Consider the following 15136-nt stretch of genomic DNA (forward strand, 5'->3'; position numbering starts at 1 on the left):
AGATGAAACAATGTGTGTTGAAAGGTCTGGCTCCGTGAGGTGAGTTAATTGGCCATTTTGGCTATTTGGTTTGGCACCTCACCTTTGCAGAATCCAGAAGCGTGCAGGAACAAGATGTTTATGTGGCAGTTGAGGAGAGCAGGTATCTCTTACAGCCTTACAATTTTGTTTTTGAGATAGGAACAAAGACTCTGCTCAGTCTGCACAATGCAGCGACAGCCATTGCCCGACAAGAGGCAGACAGTCTAATGCTCTCTGTGTCTTCCCAGCCACTGCACTTTACTAAACAATTTTGAGTCTTTAACATTCCAATCATCCAATGGCATTAAATCTGTGCTTGGTACAGAGACCTTGTCTGTGGCAGGAAGGGCTGGCATGTTTCAGGAAGTGAAATGTGATGTGTGATGTGTCCGGATGTCGTCCTCCCTCACCGTGGGAACCCATGTGGAGTCGGGCCGTGTGGGCATCACAGCATTTCCTGCTGCTGGTATATAAGACCAAGAGGTCAGGCCCGGCCATGTCTCCTCAAACACTCCAGGCATGGACTTCACTTGTCAAAATGCTTCGCTGTAGTTTTCAGAAGGCCTGGCTTAATCTTGTTTTTACACTAGGACACCTTTCTGTACCTTAATTCTGTGTCTATTAGTCCATAAGCAGCCAATCGTCTATATTGGTTTTTTTTTTTTAAAACCCTCCAAATAGAAATAACTACATAACTTTAAACTTGGAATAAGGGCTCATTCATAAAAAATGTCATTACATATCAATATCTGTTCATGTAAACTCTTTTTTTAATGATCTCTCTGTCTGTGTATTCATCGGGGTTTCTGTCTGTCTGTCTGTATGCCTGTCAGTCAAAAATGCTCCTCATACTCACATGTTTCTCGAAGTAGCTCTGTTTTTTTGGGGTTTTTTTTGCCTTGAGAGCAGGAGCCCTGTAGCCAATAAATCAGAATGCCACTTTCTGCCCAACTGCTCTACTTGTCCACTTAATTTCACTGATCTGCAGGGAACTCACGGGGCCAAACCAGATCTCTATAGCCCAGTGGTTTTCTACACCAACTCAACACCTTCACAGTGGCGATGCTACAGGATGAGATTTAATTTGGCTGTTGTACCAAAGTGCTTACTCAGTTCAGTTCGGATACCTTTGACTGTCCTGCCAACTATTCCAGTGATATAACCTCCACTGAGGGAGGATCCATGCAGACTCATTGGAACACAGTGGCTGCGGTATACAGTATGTATTGTATAAATAAAAAACACTTAACAATGGTTTGCAGGGCTTATGTTTCGGTACTGGCATTGTCACAACTCACCGTGCTAGTCTCCGAGCTGTCAGAGCTTTTTTGAGGGCCTCATTAAAAACCTCCACATTAAATATAATAGCAGTTGTTACCTGAGCAGGGAAACCACACCACGTCTGGTGCAGAGATTAATGTTAGTGGCTAAGCTATTTTTATATTAAGACTTCTCCCTTCTGGCTAATGGGATACAAAGGCCTCAGCTCTGGATTTAATATCTTGATCTGTTTGTATTGTAAGCGAAGAGAGGTCGGCGTTGTGCTGTCACACCACAAAATTAGCACCCCTGCTAAAGCAGGGTGCTCCATGATGAGCCCTTGTGGCCCCACACATGGTCAGCAGGTGGACTAACCTGTCTGCCTCTGTCAAAAGCAGGAAATGTGCTACTCATTAACGCTGCACACTTGAACTGGTCAAGCGCTCAGGTTGCGGTCGGTTTGTGGTCAGTTCCACAACTAGGGAATGAAGAATAGTGATTTATTGTGAGGGCACAGGCGGTGTGAGGAGCTGTGCCGGTCTGTGTTTGTGTTACAGGCTGATATTTTGCGGTCTGAAGGGATTCTCGCAAAAAGCCAGTGGATAGTTAAAGAAAAACGGCTGGTGACAACTATGGTCTGACATGATCGATGACGCCCACTTTAGATGACTTATCCTGTTGCCTTTAGGAATATTAAGTAGTGTGACACCATGAAGCAGCCAGTAAGGAAGTGGGCTGTAAAATCCCTTTGTGGGCTGTGGTGACTGTTTCTAATAATTTCTTCTTTGTTCCTTCTGCACAAGGAAAATAGGCTGGTCAATTAAAGCAATGGGCAATTGAATTAATATAAAACATAAGAACAGTATGTCACACTATTACAAATCACTGTTGATGATGAAAAAGATTGCACCAATCACCAAACCATTTGTAAAAGCTTAATATTAATTCTTGCAAGTTTAAATATGCCTTAAATATGTAGTAAATAAAAATGTTTTACATATGTACAAAATTTAATAAATTATATATAATAAATATAATTCTTTACATTTCACATTTACAGCTTGATTGAGATGGTTTGACCAACAGTCAGTGTGCGTTACATTGACAGTATTAGAGCAGAATGCATTCAGCTGACAGTTATTCAGCATCCATGTCTTGCAGATTGCTCCCTGTCTGACGATGAACAGTGCACCTAAATGAAGATAAGAGAGAAAACAGTCAGAACTAATGCACACAACCATTAAGTTTGTGGTTCTGTCCATGTTTGGATCTTATACTTCCTTAGCCCAGCCCACAGACATTACCGATGTTACAGTATATGGCAGGCACATGCCTTGCCAGGAGTTATTGGGGGTTGTAAACTGGAAGCTTTATTACATACGTCACTCAGTCACCCTTGCTTACGTCTTAGGCATTGCTTGTTTGCGTCTGCAAGAGCCTTCAACATTGATAACTGTGGCCCTGCAGAATTTTATGGCTCTCCTTTGATGGTAAAGCATCATACCCTTACAACATTTGCGTCATCCGCAACGCCTCTTCAATTAGACTTTACTTTCTTTTCATGAAATCATATTTGAAAATGCTTAATTTCTTGAAAGCCCTTTTTAACCTTTTGTTGTAGTGCAGTACTTTGAAAGAACTGCTGTGTTATATGTCTGTAAGAATTTTGAGGTTCATAATATGACTCTTAATGGGTATGCTAAACATGCAACTAAACATTAATTTTACCAATGGATAGTCTGTATTTTTAAGATCATAAGAAAAAATATTTTTTGCAAACCAAAAAGGTAGATACTGAGAAACATGAGGCAAATGCATGTTTGCCTGATGCAGGTCTTATTGATCAAAAGGTTGCATTAAAGTATCATGCAAGTGTAGACAATGTGCGGGATTATATTTCTTTCTCAAGATCATGCATTAAAAAATGTGAAGATGGGCAAAGAAGCACAGCTTTTCAAATACGCAGCAATTAATTAAACATTGAATAGATTCCATAAACACCTAAGTGCATATACATGGAACATATTAGCTTGACCATATAATTATGTATCATGACAGTACAACAATGTATCAGGTACCTGAAAGTTAAACACTCTTAAGTGCTGTATTAGAACTATGATGAAAAACAAGAAGCAATGTGAACTGTGCAAAGCCTCTTACCCCTTCGATCTTGAGGACTAATCTTGAAGAGCATCAAGGTAAATATGTTCTCCATGTGCAGTAAGTGACCCCAAAGTCCCTGGAAGGTGTCACGAAAGTCTCCATGACCAGTTCATTGAGTCTTTGCATGTTAGCATCCTCCTGCTGTGCAGCCTGCTCCTCGCAAGGGCCAGGTCCGGAGGGAACCAGTCTTTAGAGTTCCTCTTCCTGAAACATTGATTTTTTCGTTCTTCTTCTTCACCGTGTCTCCAACTGCATTGGACAAAAGGGAAGCTGTATTGCTCAGGTGAAGCATTTGATTCCACTTCCATGGCTCTCAGCAGGCAACAGAGAAATCCTCACATCAGCATGTACTCTTCCTTGTGTCTGTTGTGTGAGCACTACTGTATGTCATACAATGTCTAGAGCAGAGTGCAGAATCTGTGTTGCTGCAAGCCAAATGCTCAGCGGTCAAAGTCTTGTTTTATTGAGGATATTGACGCCATCAGGTTGTGCTCTGTTTCTTTCTATATCAAGTTCACAATAAGTTCAAGATAGCCAGGGCACAGTAGATTTTCTTTTCTCATCAAAGGCGGTGAATAATCCGACGTCCACCCATAATAGGCAATAAACGAAAACACATGATGCACCACTTCAAACACATATCATTTTTCTTTACTCTTAACTTCTATGAAAGCGCAGCAACATACGGTCATTCGAGTAATGTCCTCATAGAAATGTTATGGGAAAAATATGAGTTGTGTCTCCAATCCATGTATCCTGTCCCAGTGGCTTTTAAACCAGTTATAGCTAAATAGGTAATGATAACATTAACGCTCGGACATTTTGTGTAATCAAAGCAGGAGGTAGAGTCAGAGCGACGTGCAGAGAGGCAGCAGTTTGCAGACAGTTTGAAGCACCGAACCGTCTTCGGGAATGTGTAGTGTGCTGGTAAACAGAAGGAAGACAAACGAGCTGACTGGTCTTTGTGGATTCTCAAGGAGGAAGGCACCGCCGCTTTGAGTGCCCAGCCTCACCGTCGGTGCCCGTGTCAAGATGTGACGATAACTCACCAGCCTTGAGAGGCCCGATGTTGTGAAACCTGCCCTTTGGCTTGTGTCATCCCCTTGACAGTGTGAGTCAGCAAAGCACGTCTTATACAGGGCTGGTGCTGTGTCTGCCAGTCACGTGAAGGTGAAGTCGAATCCGCTTTCTACACCTTAAAAGGCCACGTCGAAGAGATGCCCATGCATCATTAGAGAGGTGCCATGCATCATTATGAGACATTAAAACACGAGTGCAACAGAGCGTATAAGCAGCGGGATGTGATGACATCGCCAGGAAAACTTTTCATTCATCAAAGGTAGTTTTTAAAACGTTTTTTTCAAGACTTGTGCTCTCCAGAATGAGAAGCTGTGGGAGTTGAAGAGGGCAGCAATGGAGACAAGTTGAGCTCCTTACCACTCTTCTTCTCATGCTCGCAGGAGAAGCTGCACTCGGGAGAAAGAGATCAGTAAATCAAGTTGAGAGAAATCTGGCATTGAGGCTGGGGAGAAGGTACATCTTCAAAGGGTCTCGGAGGAAGAACGTTGAATATAAGATAACTAAATAATCCATCAGGAATCAGAGAATGTGTTGAAAGTCGTGTTTCATTTTTAGTTATTTTTTTCCCAGAGAGCTTAGTCATGGGCTGTTGCATTACAGGTATCCTGTGGGTGAACGCCTGAAGTGAAAATTGTAACCAGGAGTGTGTTTTTTTTTTTCTCCTTTACACCGAAGGGTGTCTTATTGCCTTAGGCAAGCCAAGACTCTGTCATGGCTCTTATGACTTTTACCTTTATCAGCGCTGAAATCCTGCAGTAGCCTAGGGCTTTGGCCTATAATGAGCAAATATTGAGGTAGGCGCTTCAGAATCCCATGCTTCCTTCATGGTGGATGGAAATATCCTCTCATGGATCGATGTGTGGGGGCCAGCGATGGATATGGCAAAAGTCCTCTGATGAGAAAAGGGCACCCTTTTTCCCAGATTATGAAGAGAGGAATAGAGAGGGAGAGGAAAAGAACGCCGCAATGTTTCCTCATCCAAAATGTGTTAAGTGAAAGCTCCCATAAATCCCCTTGAAAGTGGATTAGCAAAAATATCTTTTCCTCTTAGGTTTCATTCAGACAGGAGCCAGTCTTGAAAAAGGGTGTCCCTATCTAAACATTGGACGGGATCTTATTAATCAAAGGCAGCAGTGCGCGAAACATAAGTCTAGGTTTTGGCCTACCGTACCATGGTAGAAGTCGCTCACTTTTCACAGTTTCCACCCAAACAGTGGAAGCTGGCACCACGTTCCAGGAAAGCCCAATTATAATATCAGGTTGGTGTTATTACTGTTGATTATGTGCTTTGAAGACCCGCCTTACCCCCGAGTTCACTTCCTCTCTTCTTCCCTGGTCGGGACGTGCACTTTGAAACCCGAGTCGCCTCGGAGGTTAATGAATCGCTGTGCCTGGTACCCTGCTTCACGTTCACCCTTGGCCTTTGTCGCTGTAACACATGCTCACGAGTACACAGTAGATTTAAGCCTCACATGTGAAGTCTTTTGAGATCGGGATGGCCCTTGGAGTGGGTTGGAGTGGGTTCTATCAATCATGGGCCACCTTCAAACCAGGACTGTGTATGTTTTTTAACCCCTGTCATGTTCATTTCAAATAACAAACTCAAACAGCGTCTGGAGGAAGGCATGTTAGTGTTAGGCTTGCACAAAATCCAGCACACTCATTAGCTCACAAAGAGGTAAGAGAGTAGCATGAATGGGGCACTCACTGTCACCCCATAGACATCATACTAAGGCTAATGCTACCCACCTTTAGGTCCTCAAGTTCACTGGGCCCAAATAAAGGATGTTCTCAGTGTCCCCCCCTCCCCCTTCCCTTACATGGTAGCGTAACCCAGAACTTGGGATCTCTTTGGAAACAGAAGATATCCGGACCTCTGCCAGTTCTTAATGGTTCAGTCCAGTGGGGTGTGCAGGATGCTTGACATCGGCACTGAACAACCAGCTTGTTTTCTTAGGGAAGCGAGTTTGATAGATCCCCCTTTTAAGACTCCAGCGAGAGAGAGTTTGGCTGTCATGCACCATTAGCCTTTAGTTCAGCTGGGTTCCAGCCTATCCCACGGCTTTGAGGAGGATGGATGCAGACTTTAAAAGGACAAGGAAATGGTTGTCAGATTTAGACTGGGCAGTTTGGTGTCAAGACACTAAAAGTGTGTGAGAAAATAATTGGGGAGAATGGGGGACAAATCTCTTGAGAAAGAGACAATGGGCATGTTCATCTCAACCCGGCCTCCATGTTTGCATTTAGCGTTGAGCAAGGACATCTGGTCACTTAAGTGGTTTTCAGCACATCTTAGCTGACAGCAACCCCCCCCCCCCACCACACACACACACACACACTGCCAAAGCTTCTCTTAATTTAAGTATGCTTGGCTTATGTTTGCCTTTGCCCTTGGGTTGCGGTTGTGCAACATTTTAATTTTAAGCATCACTGGCAAAGAGGATATGCACCAGCGCAATATTTGTAATGTCAACAGAGATTTTGCATTGTGTGAATCACACACGCAATATTGGGCTGTATTGCGGTAAAGAGATTTTCTCATTTCAGTTATTTGGTTTCCCAGCAAACATGCATTCACTGATCAGGTGTTTGTGGATCAGATGTCTATAAACTATTGAGACAAGCTGAGAAAAACATACTATAATGATATCCCCAGTGACGTGTGCCTCATGTTCCCTTTGTGAGGTCTACCACTTTCCCATAGCCTTTTTAGACCACAAGAGTATGATTGAAAACAAAGCAAGTAGATTGAAGAGTTTTTATTCTCATAGATTCCTAAATTCAGATTTGGTGTGCAGATCCTAAAGCGTTTTTTACAGCCACTTTGACTTTGACTTTATCAGTGCTAAGTAAAATTTTGTCAAGGTTGTTTTCATATTTATAAAACAAACAAACAAAAATGGTACTTTGTTGCCTAACAGCTGCCCCTGATGGAAAACTCCCGCCCAACCAAAACTGACTGAACATGATGTTGGTCATCTGAGGAGGCTTTCACCCACATTTCAGTGCACTGACTCCTCTGTTGTTACAGATGCCTCCACAGCCTAAGTGACTACAACTGAGCAGTGCTGAGTTGAGGCATTAGCCATGATTTGATTTGTCACATTTAAGCGTCCACTCCACGGCCCTTTCCCACAGTTGGCTGGTGTAAGTTTTGCTGCAGTTGCTTAGCAGCACTTTCTTCTTTCCCACTAAAATCTGCACCCCCTCCACTCCCTGAAGAGCCTCAAGTACCCCAAACCCACATCTCCTGCTCTCATTCACTCTGAAATCTGACTTGGCACTGGCCCGGGAGGCAGACAGTTGACCCGGGTCATTACAGGGTGTTTATGACCCAGGGAGAGCAGCTGAGGGCCCCCGCTCCGTGAGTTTGCGCATCCTTGAGAATGAGGGCCCCGCTGTGTTGCTAATGGGCCCTATCCAAGATGCCACACACCCCCACCCCGCTCCCCCATGAGCCGGGTTACTACATCTTCTGATATCAGATGCCTTGTGTTGTGAATTCCACCAGAGCCTTACTACTGTAACTGATCGCCCCATCAGGAGGGACGTGCAATGGAGAACGAGAACCAAAAAAAGCATAATGCTAAGTAAACCATGGCAGTTTTACTGCAGACATTCCCACTGTCACCATTCCTCCAAAACAGAGTGATGGGGTGGCATAAAGCAGGTTTATGCTGATTTCACAGCCTATAATGCACACATGGTTCCAGTGGAAACACCATGGCATGAATAACGGAATAATGGAGCTTGTTGCACTGTGCTCTGGTTTAGTGAATCTGGTTTAGTGTTTATTTTCTTTTAAACCCCATACAGACGACATTAAACAGGTTAGAAAACCCTTTTTCATAAAATTCATGAATGTTGTCAGTAATGTTTTTTTTGGTTTCTTAGGTTCAAACCCCCACCCACACCTTGTAATGATCAGATCTTCTGTATGTGTTTCTGTATGTCTTTTTAGTGTCCCAAGACCTACAGGGCACAACAGTTTTGAATAGTTGTTCAGGACTGGATCTTTGTGTTCCAGGTTGGCGTGCAGGCCTACGATGGGGAGGCAGTGTTCATCCGAGAGTTCACCCTGATTCGGCGAGACCACCTAACTGAAGACTCTCTCCATGAAAGCCCTGCGAGCCAGAAACCAGAGGACCCGGTAAGCGCCTGATTTAAAAACATCGTACTCATTGCTGACTAGCACAGTGGTGAGTGGTGAATGATCCATCGAAAATAGAGAAGCTTTTTTTTTATTTAAAAGATGAGAATCCATCTTCAGAGAATCAGAGAATCCAACTTCATATTCTAGTTTTTTTCCTCTGTAACTTCTATCCACCACAGCAGAGGAGTGAAAAATCAGCCATGTTGCTCCTTAGTAATGAACACAAATGAATAATGACTGTGGGACACTGGGAATGGAAGCATAATCTGATTGTGGGCTGACCTAGCTTGATGTGAAACAGGGCAGCACATGCGAACTCACACATAGACTTACCACACACAATAACACACACTGCACATTCTAGGGTGGGGTGACTTTTTCTCTTCTTTTGCGTCACATTATTCCCGCTCTGTCATCAACACTGATGAGACATCAGCCTTGGCTATGGCAGTTTTCCTAAGCCAATCACTCACCCAGCTGTTCTATCTAATGGGGTAGGGGTGTGGGAGAGGGGAGCGTGTGCCTTTGTCATGGCAACCTAGACGTCCAGCTCACCTATCTCATCACTCCTCCGTGATAGGATTGGTCCCAGTGCCGATTAGAGAGAGGAATCTATTAACATTGACTAAGTGTTTGGGCGGTATTGCTTTATCGTTAACAAGAATGCCATTTTGGGATGAATGTTAATGTGGTCATTGCGCTTTTCTGTTTGCTGCAAGCACATTTTTATAATCGTAGGAACTCTAAGTAAGCAGCCAAGATATAGGAACAAATCATTCCTTGATGTTTAACATGTGTTTCAAGGAAAAGGAGAATAGCAGACCATCATGACTGCATTTATTTATCTAGCTTAATTGTAATTCTTTACTGTTTTTCTTTGGTTCTTTTGGTTTATGTGTGCTTCCCCACGTAAATGACTTCCAAGTTCGGCTGACCCTCCACCTCCTGCACACCTTTCACAAACGTCCACGCTTGAGTGAACGACCCTTTGCACTTTCCATATAGAATATTCAAAAGCCTTCTCCTCCCTTTGAAAAATGATCAAATATAGTGACATTTCTTTTGAAACAACAGATCTGCTTGAACTCGCCATTACACTTTAAAGTGGGATCACAAGGGCTTATTTGAACTTTCACATGTGCAGAATAGCCTCACAGATCAGTGGCTGGCAGAGTGCGTTTTCAATTTTAAGGGAGGCTCAGAGAACATACTGGCCACATTTGCTTTAAGAAGGAACTCTTTGTTGTCACTCAGCATCAAAGACAGAAGCCTCATATGTAAAGTCTGCCACACCTAGTATTTTAAATACTGTATATTAGGTATTTGTATTTGACAGCATTTTAGTATATGGTCTCTCTTTTCCCAGTGTACATGATCTTTTGTGTCCCAAAGGCAAACTTAATGGAAAGGCTAGTCTAGCAGTCTAGAATTTAGATGCCATGGCACATACTTACAGCACTGTATTTAGAAACCACAAACAGCTATCTTTATGGCTTTTGGATTTCATGTTGTAACCGAGCAGCAGCATAATTTATGATGCATTGACCTCAAGCAAATTTTTGAATTTGCATCAACTAGTTACTATGAGTGGTTTGCAAATCAAATATCACAGATATGGTATTTTTATAGTCAGTCTGACCTGTTCAGACAGTCCAAGCCTCAGTTCTTCTCTGTGGATTTCATTATAATGAATTTGGCTCCATTGTTCTTGCCATAATCCCACAGGTGCAAAAGGTTCCGTAGTATTGATACGGTATTATAGATGGAATTTGCACCATACATTCATCATTATTGTAACTTGAGGCACAGCCATCTTTCTTAAATACTTGCCCTTATATAAGAATCCCACTGAATTTCAGTCTTGAAATATGTTTTAATCATTTTGCCCTAGGTCCATTTTAGTGAACATTCACCTCTGTCTCCCGTAGCCAGAAACCAGAGAGAAGACATTTCCCCACCTTCTAATCTGTGATGCCATGATAATGTTGAGCTCCATAGAGAAAAAGATGGAGAAGGTGACCCACTGTAAAGAATGCATTTTTACAACTGATAGCAGTTGCAGATTATTTGCGCTTAAACTGGATGTAAAAGTTCAGGTAAACTTTACCGTGAGTCCACAAATTTTGTCTCCCATTAACTGTCAATGGAGCAGCTCCAGGTATGACATGGTAGGTTACACCCTTCTTCATGTTTGCAAATACTCATTGGGTAGTCTTAAATTGAATGGTATTACATATTAAGATCATCTTTTGCTACATGTGCGATTGACAAACCTGTTAATGTTTCTTCAAACTAGGACCCTGCAGACTCCCAGGAGCCACACTTCTGATTCCTTTCACCACTTAGTAAGTTTAGGTCTCTGTAGGCCTGTAGTCCTGTTCTATGTTGGATCTTGGTTCAATATTAAGATTGATCCAAAGCCAAGACAAACGCAGCTTAATTAGCAAGCAACCCAGGAGGTGATTTTCAGACTCCAAAGTGTATTCACTCTCTGTTGTTTAACTTTCATGAGTATGTGCCAGGGTCGGTTGGTGGGGAGTAAAAGTGACCTCCCCAGCACCCTTACCCCGTCCCACAAGACGGGCACAGACGAATTGTTCTCACCAAAGGAAAGTGTTTTTCCTGGCAGGCTCAGTACAAGCGACTTCGGTGGAGTGGAACTGTCTTATATGGCTAAGGCCTAACATACCTTTGTAAATTAACTGGTATTTATTATGTGATGCCAAGTACATACTGTAGCACTTCAACAGCGTCAGCGTTCATAAACAAATATTGAGTTAGTTTATTGAGTTGAGGGGGTTCTGTACCAAAGTTTTGCGTGGGGCCTGATGGCTGAGATGTTGCCACAGCTTCTGAGCCTGAGAAAGTGTTTTTTTTCTCTGTGACATCACTGAATGAGTAAGACTGAGGATAAACTGAAAAACTTGTCATAAACCTAGCTAGGACTATTTCCCCTTGATGTATACCTGTATAATGAGTGTTTGACATGTGTTAGTTTGGTGTGCAGCACTGTACAACCAACTAAAAACCTGTGAAACATGCATTTTAAAATGCAGACATGCTCTTTGTAATGTTTTGTTTTTGTCTCATATTATTCAAACAAATGATGACTTGAAACCAGTTTATAGTTTATCTAATGAAAATTACTCACTGCAGGGAGACAGCTAAACTATCACTGTTCACTTTAACTCTAAACATGGAAGAGTTCTGGTTAAAGGGGAATTTGACACTCAATACATAAGGGTTTATATCCCAAAAGAAATACACAGGTGGCAGCTATAGGTGTCTGTTGGGTCTCATAACCTCAGGGCGTGATTGACGGAGAAAGAGAGAAAGAAAAGAAGACAGATACTGTAGAGAGAATGAGAGTGAAACTGCCCTAAACTTGTAAACTTCAAAACATTGCCAGACAAAGAGGCTGAGAGTGGAGATATGGAGAGAGAGAGAGAGAGAGAGAGAGAGAGAGAGAAAGGCCTCGGATAAAACAACAGGAGGAAGATAGAAAGGGGGAGATGGATGGCGCCAAGACGCACCACACGGTTTTCTCCTCAGCTAGCTACTGTCTAGACGGCAAATCTGATCATCCTGTCATCAGGCAACTTTAAAGTGGGTTACTGAAAGGTGATCCTTCATTTACTGTGCGTCGTGCGTGTGTGTGTGTGTGTGTGTGTGTGTGTGCGTGTGTGTGTACATGTGTGCTTTGCTTGGGATGATGTGTGTGTTTCTATTTGTATTTGTGTGGCGGTGGAGTGTTAAAGTTGTCCACCAGTACTGACCTCAGTAACTAATTGTATGTGAGTTATTCCAAGTATGCTTTTTGCTTAGCACACTCTTGCCTGCTCTCTGTCTTCTTGCATAATCCAAAAACTTTTCTGCATGACCCACTAAAACATTACACATTTACATACACACACAAACATCCTCTTACCTCTTTGCCACAAAACAAAAACTGTAATATGAAATCATATTTAACATGAAGAGGTACTTGGTTACTTTCCAAGAACTTACTTGGACTGTAATCATTGCTTTTATGTCTAAAAATCAGTAAATAAGTAAAAAGTACAGTACAGTAGTACAGACTTATTAGAATACAACTAGAGTAGTTGTATTAGGTTTCGTTGCTCAGTGAACCTTATGTTACACTGGGAGTTTGGACACGCTGATTGCTATTCTGGGTTACATGTTGTGTTACCCGTACAAAGGAAGGCCAGAATATTATGGGTTGTGACAGGTAAGTGGTAGGTAATGACAGTCATTAGTGCCCCACTCTGCAGTAATGACTAGAGGCCTGGTGTGAGGACACTTCCACTTTGCCTGTCTCAACGTGTCTCATGGGATGGCGGTCGTGTCTTTTCTGTCCGTCTCTGTCGTTTCATTTTCTCACCTTTTCTCTCTCTCATCTTTCTGTCGGATGAGTCTTTTACCCCCTCCACCCCCCGCCTCTCTCTCTCTCTCTCTGCCCTCTGCCTCTCTCACTTCCACACATGCCAAGCGGTTTGGGCCCCAGTGTTTTTACATGCTCAATTGCACCTCAGGCAGCAACAGTCGGAGGCAATGTTTTTAAAACCCTCAGGGTGAGCAAGTGCACAGATGGCTCCACCGCTTGGCAAGGTGTCAGGGTTCGGAGTAATTGGGGTTGGGCAACTGGGGCCTGGGCCAGTAGGACTGGCGAGTAGGGTTGCAAAATTCCGGGAATTTTCAAAGTTGGAAACTTTCCATGGGAATTAACGGGAATTTATGGGAATTAACGGGAATTTATGGGAATAAACGGGAATAAACCAGGAATTTACTAAACTGAAAGTATGCTCTTAATAGGGAACTTAAATATAGTTGGGGAAAATATATTTTAGCATAATCCTGACTAAAACAACCAGATATCATGCAAGTACAGTTGAATATCTATGCTATTCCTCAATCACATGCACACATAGCACACTGCTTACTGCAGGGCTGTTGAGACCACGCCCCCTACATGCACTGTGCATTCCTGTGCATTTTTGTTAATTTTTGAATGGGTTGGGTCGGGGGGATGAGTAATATTTAACTCAACATTCATGTTTTTGTTCTTCAATGAAATAATTGATTGTTCAATAAAATATTTAACACTTGATAAAGTTCTACTTACAAATAAATCTGTTTTAATTGTATTATTTTGGATGGATGTCTGCTTATAACAAAACAAATATTTATGCTTGGATATGATACCTTTCCATTAAATTACCCTCAATTCGCAGTTAATTCCCATAAATTCCCATAAATTCCCACAAATTCCCATAAATTCCCATAATTCCCATGGAAAGTTTCCAATTTGGAATATTTCCAAAATTCCCCAGCTTAACTTCCCATGGAAATTTACCGGAAACTTTCCGGAAATTTACCGGAAATTTTCCACCCCTTTGCAACCCTACTGGCGAGCAGGGGGGGCAGTCAGTGGCCAAGGTGGTGGCGGCTCGCAGAGAGAGGCCCATCGCTCAGCTGCGCGTTGCCTCGGGATCAGCTCTGCCAGCTGTGTTTTGCGTGTAGCGCCGGGTGGAAAGGGCAGCGATCTTGCACAATTAAACACTTCATTTGTCTTCATTAAAGGGATGGGCATGTTAGTTCTGGCAGTCAGAGAGGATGTTTAGGCCCAGGGTTTTTCTCGATTCCTCCCGCGCCCCTTGGTATGACACCATGTCGAGTTAAAGCTTAGCTGTAGGTGCTCCCAGGTTCCAGACGGGATTGTGGGATATCAGTTCCAAGTTATAGTATTGTCCTGGATATGTATTGATTTGATTTGATCTAGCTTTCCTGCACATCTTCAAAGTCAGTCTGAATCTGTACATTAAGTGTTAACTGTCCCACGAAGCAAGATTAGTGGGTTACTGAGCTAACTTTGCGCTTGACCCTGGCTCACAAGTGGGGTCCATCGCCATGGTAACATAGGCTGCACACCTAACCTGGTTATGCAGCAGGTTATGTTCAGGCTATTGGATCCAAAAAAAAAAGCCTGCCGCCTCACCAATCAACTCTCTGGAAAAATGGCACCACCACTCCTAGAGAATAGATTGCACCCATATTCCCATCACCGCAGTCCGGGGGAACATGAGGCTTTGTGAATAGAAAATCTTTTCACAGCTTTAATGTGTAGGTATTGATAGGGGTGCTCATATTTTTCAATTGATTCATAACACATCTGTACATTACATGCAGGGACACTAAAGCTATGCAGCGGCGGAGTAGAGCATACACAGTAGTGTGGATACTGATTTTTGAGACATAATTTTTCATACACAGCAGAGACTTTGGCAGAAACCTTTCTTTCCATTCACCTCTCTACTTACTATTAATAATAAGCACAATGGGTTCCTTTATGTCCATTTTTTTCCCCAACACTATCTTGTGAAATCATTGTTATGTTTTTGTTTGCTCATATTTATTCATTATAATTTGTTCTTCTTGAGAACATGCTGCTCTGGATCT

General features: G+C 42.7%; 1 protein-coding gene across 1 annotated transcript in view; it reads left to right on the top strand.

Annotated features, from left to right (window-relative positions):
- The first annotated feature begins 414 nt into the window (after positions 1–414).
- The window catches only part of LOC139643633 (ADAMTS-like protein 1), an 80400-nt gene continuing 65678 nt past the window's right edge, over positions 415–15136 (top strand). Inside the window, 2 exon segments of the mRNA XM_071518842.1 lie at positions 415–459; positions 8552–8674. Of these exon segments, the coding sequence (XP_071374943.1) occupies positions 415–459; positions 8552–8674 (168 nt within the window).

The sequence above is a fragment of the Centroberyx affinis genome, unplaced genomic scaffold (assembly GCF_046629955.1).
Source record: "Centroberyx affinis isolate AG114_WGS23_722 - 3 ecotype Tasmania unplaced genomic scaffold, CSIRO-AGI_Caff_v1 ptg000637l_1, whole genome shotgun sequence".
NCBI classification, from domain to species: Eukaryota; Metazoa; Chordata; class Actinopteri; order Beryciformes; family Berycidae; genus Centroberyx; species Centroberyx affinis.